This window comes from Belonocnema kinseyi, chromosome 9 (genome assembly GCF_010883055.1).
Source record: "Belonocnema kinseyi isolate 2016_QV_RU_SX_M_011 chromosome 9, B_treatae_v1, whole genome shotgun sequence".
Classification (NCBI taxonomy): domain Eukaryota; kingdom Metazoa; phylum Arthropoda; class Insecta; order Hymenoptera; family Cynipidae; genus Belonocnema; species Belonocnema kinseyi.
The window spans coordinates 64,816,639-64,824,782 of NC_046665.1; the positions used below are offsets into that span (position 1 = coordinate 64,816,639).

General features: G+C 28.2%; 1 protein-coding gene across 1 annotated transcript in view; it reads right to left on the reverse strand.

Moving 5' to 3' along the window:
* The window catches only part of LOC117180096 (protein smoothened-like), a 29,259-nt gene extending 23,198 nt beyond the window's left edge, over positions 1–6,061 (reverse strand). Inside the window, exons 1-2 of the mRNA XM_033372417.1 lie at positions 5,951–6,061; positions 2,786–3,226 (exon numbers count right to left, since the gene is read on the reverse strand). Of these exons, the coding sequence (XP_033228308.1) occupies positions 2,786–3,226; positions 5,951–6,025 (516 nt within the window). The 5' untranslated portion in view covers positions 6,026–6,061. The remainder of the gene's footprint in view (positions 1–2,785; positions 3,227–5,950) is intronic.
* Positions 6,062–8,144: the final 2,083 nt, after the last annotated feature.

Consider the following 8,144-nt stretch of genomic DNA (forward strand, 5'->3'; position numbering starts at 1 on the left):
TTCTACGGGCCTTCCTGAACGTGGTTCGTCACTTATTGATGTATGACCACGCTTAAATTCATTTACCCAGTTATAAACCGTTGCTAAGGCAGGGGCAGATGTACCATGAACTAAGTCCAATTCATTTTTTATCTCATATGGAGTTAAATCCTTTAAATGAAAATGTTTGATTACCGCTCTGAACTCGTTTTTTTCCATTTTTCTTAACGAACAATTTTTTTTTTTCAATTGGTTATAAAAACACGTAAACTCAGAAGATGTGGACTATGACTGCACCATATATCTAGTCGGGAGTGGTACTGACTGAAAACAGATGATTTAGAGCGATTCGCGCGCCATCTGTTGGTCATTCTAAGGACTTATTGAACTACCCTCGTAGCATTTTTTCAAATAGAATAATTTCTGAAAAAATTGGAATAACAATTCTGGCCTAAAATATCTTGTCTAGATTTATATCTGATACAATTCGATCACCAACGAGTCTCTAATTCATTTTATTGGTTGATCAAACCAAAATTTAGTATGAGATCCAGAGAAAATATTTTCTAAAATACAAAAAAATGCCTGAATATTTTATTAATTAAAATTCAGGCAAGCTAAATTTCGTCGAGATATCTTTTTGGCAAACCTATGCCATCAAAATGAATTAGAATTATTTTTCGAGGCTGAATGAATACCAGTTTGGAAATCAGATCCAGAGATAGCATTTTTCGAAAATAGAATAAGTTATAAAAAAATTGGAATAACAATTCTAGCGTAGAATATCTTGTGTACATTTTTTTCTGATACAATTCTATCACCAACGAGTCTCTAATTTATTTTGTTGGTTAACTAAACCAAATTTTAGGGTGAGGTCCAGAGAAAACATTTGCTAAAATATAAAAAACCCCTAAATATTTTATTAATTAAAATTCAGGCAAGTTAAATTTCTTCAAGATATCTTTTTGACGAAGCTATTCCATCAAAATGAATTAGAATTAATTTTCGAGGCTGATTAAATGAAAATTTGGAAATCAGATACAGAGATAGAATTTTTCCAAATAGAATTATTTCTGAAAAAATTGAAATAACAATTCTGGCCTAAAATATCTTGTCTAGATTTATATCTGAAACAATTCGATCACCAACGAGTCTCTAATTAATTTTAGTGGTTGATCAAACCAAATTTTAGTATGAGATCCAGAGAAAACATTTTCTAAAATACAAAAAAATGCCTGAATATTTGATTAATAAAAATTCAGATAAGGTAAATTACCTTAAGATATTTTTTTGATACTTCTCTATACCATCAGATTGAACTAGAATTAATTTCAGGCTAACCAATCTCCAGTCTTGGGATAAGGTCTAGAGATAACGTTTTTCCAATAGTGTTCATTGAAATGAACCAGCTGAAATGCACAAAATCCATCTGAATTTTCTGATGTGTATTTGAACTATGATCGATCTGTGAAAAAAAAAACAATGAAAATCAGTTATTAATTTCAGGAATAAAGTGGTACTTATTAAAACTATGAATAAGTCAGGATTGTTAAATAATTATTAAGTAAATATAGTTTAAATTATTACTGCCGAGACTGCCAGTAATAAATATACAAAACTACAAAACATTTCTTTGGTACAGAGTAATCAATCGAAAGTATAATAAACATGCCGGGCCGATCTGTCATTATTTCGAGGTTATGTTCGGATTCACCTTTTCACCCAAATCGCTGTAAGAAATTGTAGGTGATGTCAATTGAAAGTTTTCGCATGTAATATTTTATTCACTTTATTTAAAACATATCCTGTCTATTTATAACATACCTTTTTATGTCGCAAATAAGCGTTAAACACAATTCACTCTTCGCCCACTAAAATCGCAGAATATTATTACCATTTTATAGTATTTGTCAGTCAGCAGCCATTCCATAATATTATTGGCACTGAAGAAAACTGACATTTACTTCTCAGGTCACATGTCTCACTTCATTATTAATTAAACACTTTTATTATTTGTAATTACTATGTAACATAACCTATGTTGTTTTGACACTTGTATCCATTTGAAATTTCGAACGCAACCATGGAAACTACGATAAACTGGATTCGAAGATGCACGGACTTGGCCGAATGGCCGATCCGAATGCAATTTTAAAGGCGCGAGATATGAAAATATCCCTGTATAATGGCTTATCCCCTGCTGTTGTGCAATTCTGGTAGCATTCAGATTGCCATGTAGTTAAGCCCCAGCGTGTCCACCCTGTATATTATGATAATATATTAAAGTGTATTATACTGTATCATAATGCACTATATTGTATCATAATTAAATACATAACACTTCAGTAATACTGTCAGAGTGTGAGTGTGATAGCGAAGGATGAAGTGAAAGAGAGCGAGAGAGAGAGAGAGGGGAAAGTGTGGAGAGAGAGAGAAATGGAAGAAGCGAAAGCGAGAGGAGAAAGCGTTACCGTTACCGTCACCGTCACCCTAGAAGCGTTGCCGTTAATTAGTTTTGCGAGTTCACACCGTGCCATAAGAAGTTAAAATTTCAAAAAAGAACTTTTATCCAAAAATATAGTTCGATTTCCTTACTGGGTTCAAGTTCTAAATGTTATCTAAGTTCGTAACGTTATTTCCAGTTATTACTCCTCCCCTCCTACACCTTGTTTCCAACCTTAGTTTTTACCCCCTTCCACACTCATCCTCAAACTGGTAACGCCCTTCACGTCGCTTATGGGAAGTGCCGCCAAGCCTCTTTTTCTTTTAGACTCTACACTACTGTCTGGAATCTATTGAAACTTACCACTGTGAACAAGTTGAAAAGAAAGCAAATTCCAGCCGCCCAAGCAACAAAAGAATGGATTTGCCTATGTTCCTCACTGGAGAACAAAGGATCATTGCACGGGTATCCACAACCATCGACACCTTCGAAAAATGCTAGAGGATCATCAGTCTGTATGAGAGGTGCAAGGCATCTTCCGGAATTGTTAAATTTGATGTCCCTCGTGTCATGCCGGCACCCTGATGGAAAGCGCTGCGTATCTTCACATTTAATGAAACTCGGCCAAATTGCATGATTCAATGCGGCACGACAAGGTGCCATAGCTAGTGTACATGTTTCTTGAGATGGCATATTAATCACATTGTTGGAACAACTTGGCATGAAAAGCGAACACACGAGTGACTGAACATTCGCCCAACATTTTGGGATGTGTCTCAGGCCTTGTAGTTCAATCAGTTTTTCCTGGAACAAAACAAAAAAGAACACTTAATTAACCCTCCGTTTACAGACTTCTTTTTCCCATCTTCCGATTTTGTAATTTTTTATTAATTTATGTTTTTGGTTAGAAAACTATTCTTCTTGGTTCAAATTTAATCTTTTTTGGTTAAAAATGCAATGGTTTTATTAAAAATTAATTTTTGTTTGTTTGAGGATTTAAGTATTTTCTTTAAAATTTATCTTTACTGGTTAAATCTTATTGCTTTTTATTTTTAATTTTTTTTTAATAATAACTATTACGTACATTTTTCGTTCACAAAGTTCATCTCTTTATGTTGAAAATTTATTAACTCGATTGCAATTTTTTTCTGTCTTCGTTAATAAAATGATTTTGTTTTAAAATTCAACTATTCTTTAAAATATTCCTCTGTTTCGTTTGCAAAATCATCTTTTTTGTAAAAGTTGTACCTTTCCTGGTCAAAATGCAACTGTCTGGTTAAAAAGTAATCTATTTCGTTTGAGAACTAACTTTTTTGTTGAAAATTTTAATATTTTTAAGAAAATTAGTACTTTAATCTCGAAAATTTAACAATTTGGTAGAACATTGAACTATTTGGTTTAAAATTGATGAATTTCGTCACAAACTCGTCTTTTTTGGTAGAAAATCAATTTTTTTAGTTAAAAATGCAACTTTTTGGTTAAAATGAATCTGTGTTAGTTGAGAATTCGAGTCTTTTGTTTGGATTCGTTTTTGTTGGTTAAATAAAACTATTTTTTTTAACTAAAATATTTTGTTGTTGAAATATTAACTATTATTTGTTTATGTGCAGATTTTTTATATTGGCATTAGGGTCTTATGAATATATTTAATTAAAAAACGTGAACTAAAAAAAGGTTTAATATGTATGCATGAGTTCTTTTACTTCAATCTTATTGATTAAAAAAAAACGATTTTTAATTAAATGTTTGGCACCTAGAAGGGCTCCTATCCGTGGCCGAACCGTTTGCCAATTAAACGCTTTTTAAATGCACCTTTTTTCATTCAATATATTCATAAGACTTTATTTTAATATCGGTTCAGTGGATTTTACATTTCTTACAAGTATGTAATACCAGGGAATAGATATTTATTTTACTAAGGGACAACCATTAAATTAACCTTATTTTCCTTGTGACATTTACGAAATCCTAAGTGATCTTGACATTTTGACCCCCTTATTATGAGCAGTTTATACTGTTACGGTTACAACAAACCCTCTACATTTCTTGGTAAGTAAATATTACATTTCTTTTTTTCTGCGTGTATTTAATTGAAAGTTTATGTGATTTCTTTAAAATTTGTCGTTTTTGGGTGGAGATTTAATAATGTTAGTTGAAAATGAGTTTTTTTTTAAGTTACAAATTAATTTTTGAACTGATAATTTAATTGATTGTTTGAAAATGAACTTTTTTAAATAAAAATGCATATTATCGAGTCAGTCGAAAGTTCAATTGTTTTTTTTTTTAGAAAAATCATCTTTTTGGCTTTGAAATTTCAATAATTTGGTACAAAATTATTTTTTTCCAAAAAACTTATTTTATTATTTAATAATTAAACTATTTGATTATAATAGTAGATTATGTACTTTATCTGAAATAGGCAGAATAAGCGCGAATTTATATACCCAAGGAGTGGAAGTCTAATGGCGCTCCACGGGCAGGAAAACAGCCCTTATTTGGTCTATTTCAGATAAATGTGTGTATTTTATTATAAATTCATCTTTTTTGGTAGAAAATTAATATCCTGTGTTGAAAATTTTTATTTTTAATGAATTTTCAAATAATTATTAGAATATTAAACTTATTGAGAAAATTACCATTTTTGTAGGAAATTCGATTTTTTATTAAAAATTAATTATCCTTCAAAAAAATTTAACTTCCTAATTTTTGGTTGAAAATTGATCTTTCTTAGTAGAAAATCCATTTTTTTGCTAAAAATGTGACGGTTTAGTGGAGAATTTAATCTGTTTAAATAGAAGATTCAAGTATTTTGTTAAAGATTTCTTTTTCTTTGGTTGAATACAACTGTTGTTAATTTTAGATTACAATTTCTTTTGTTCAAATAACAACTTACACACTTGTCGTTGAAAATGCATCTGATTGTTTGAAAACTGAACTACTTTTTAAAATTTGCATTTTTTAAATTTATTTATGAAGATTCAAACATTTAGGTTGAAAATGTGTGTTTTCTTATTTAGAAATTAATTTTTTGAACTGAAGATTCAACCATTTTGTTGAAAATTAACTTTTTTTATATAAATTCATATTCTTGGGTTTAAAAGTTTAACTGTTTTGTAGAAACTTAATTTTTTTCGCTTAAGAATTTAACTTATTGGTAAACAAATTAATATTTTCTGTGGAAAATTCTTTTTTCATTTCAAATTAATCTTCTTTGTTTGAAATTCAACTATTTAGTTCAAAATTTATATATTTATTTGAAAATTCGTCTTTTTTGGTAGAAAATGAAATTTTTTGTTAATAATGAAACTATTTAATTGAGAATGAATTCGTTTTGGTTGAGGATTCAACTATTTTGTTAGAAATTCATCCTTTCTGGTTCAATTCAACAGTTTTTATTTAAAATCGAAATCTCTTATTGGTTAAAATTATCAAATATTACATTTTTTGTTGAGGCTTCATCTATTTTCGTTGGAAATTCAACTGCTTGGTTGAAAGTTAAGTCTGAGGCTTCTTTAATTCGGAACGCACCTTTATCATTTTGATTGAAGAATATTCAGGGATGAGTTCAAAGGAAGTTTCTGAATAAGGAAGAATAGTTCCCATGCACGAAAGGTTGGTTCCTCTCGTCTGAATGCATGTTCCATTTCTCGTACAATTTGGTGGCTCCACTGTTTGTAGGTGATCAGAATCCTTCACTTTATGTTTAATGCTCAAATCTTGGTCTTGACTGAGTTGTTCTAATTCTCTCCAAGCTTCATTTTCATTGGGTTTGTAACTTTGAGCAAATAGAAAATTTACACCGAGTAAAAGGGGTAGTAAGTACATCATCTGAAATAAAATAAAATGTCACATTTTTTTATTCATGATAAATCCCAAACATATTATAATTTTATATTTTTACCATACATAAGATATTATTTAACTAATTATTCAAGTATTGATGCTCTCTATATGGAAGGCTAGAATTGGAAACTTATAATTATTTAACTATTAAAGCTTTCGATTTTACTTATACTGGCATCTTTAATCGCGCGCTACAAAAGAAAAATTGTGGATAACAATTCATTTTGTTACGTTTATTTGTGTTTAGGGTTATATATAAGTAAAATTTTCCTATGACTCTTGAAAAAATTCAAATAGATTTTTGAAAATATTCGGTATGTCAAATGAGAATTGAGCAAATTAACCTTGAACCAAATAGTTGAATTAATAATCAAAAAATAATTAATTCTCAACCAAAAAATGTAAAAGTTAATATTTAAGTCCAAAACGATTTTTATTTTTAATCAAAAGCTGTTGAATTATACAAAAAAATTCATTTTTCAATCAAATATTTGTATCCTTAATTAAAAGGAATTATTTTCATCCAAGAAGATTAGTTGTCTGCCAAAAAGATGTAATTTTAGCAAAATCTTTAAACGAACCGGGGAATTAAAAAAAAAGTAGTTTTTTCCCCCAAAATATGAATTTCTCAACGAAAGATATAATAGTTAATATTAAAACTAAGAAATATTCGAATCTTCAATCAGATAGAGATGAATTCATACAATAAGACGAATTTTAATAAAAAACATGTATTTTTTTACCAAAGGAGGTACATTTTCAAACCAACAATATTTGTCAGTCAATGAAGAAAATCTTAGGCAAATTATAATTTGAAGGCGCAAATAATTTTTAATACAAAATGAAAATTTATAAAAACTGTTTTAAAGTTTCTTTGCATATTTGCTTTAAAATTATATAAATATAATTTTTCTAGGTTTTTCTAAAAAATTCCAAAAGATTTTTGAACTTTTCAAATACGTCGAAACACCATCTAGAAAATTTCTAAGAAATTTTGTTTATTTTACAGGATTTTACCAAATTTTAGGGAAAATATAGGACTTTTTGACGCTTGGAAAAAACTGACAAATATTTTATAAATTTGTCAAAATTTTAAAATATTTGTAATCTCTTCAAAATTTCTAAAATTCTTAAATATCTCTTAAAATTACTCGATTTATTCCTATAATGTCTTGAAATCTGCCGGATTCTATTTTGATAATTTTGGAAAACTTTTGGAATGTTTGAAATTTTTTAAAAAAAATTCTCTATAAATTAATTTTTTAAGATAGATATTCACTTTTATTATTTCCAGGAATCTTATTAAAAATGTTTTTATTATTTTGAACCTTTTCAAAATCTTAAAAACAAAATATTCGAGTTTTTCCTAGAACTATGAGAAAATTCTGAAAAATTAAAAAAAACTTTCGGAAAATCTTACAGATTCTTTTTTGACAATTTCTGAAATATGTTGGAATGTTTAAAAATCTTTTGAAGTATAGTCTTAAAATAAAAGTTCTAAAATAAAACAGGATTTAAAGTTTTCCCACAAATGTTAACATAAGTTTTATAATCTCTTGAAACCTTTCAAAGTTCTTAAAAAGCCTCAAAGTTTTTTGCTCGAAATCTTCAAAAATATAATTTTTCTTAAATCTTTTGAATTCATTTTAGGTTTAAAATTATTTCTGTATTTTTCCAAAACTTCGGAAATCTTGTGTACTATTTCAAAATCTTGTTAAATATTATCTACAAGTTAAGTTTTGAATCCAAAGAATCACTTGTAATATATATTTTTGCAAATTTCAAATGATTTTTGAAATTTTTCAAAAACATCTTCATGTATTTTTAAATTATTTGATTTTTTCTAAAATTTATTTTTTTTATTTTATTTATTTTATTT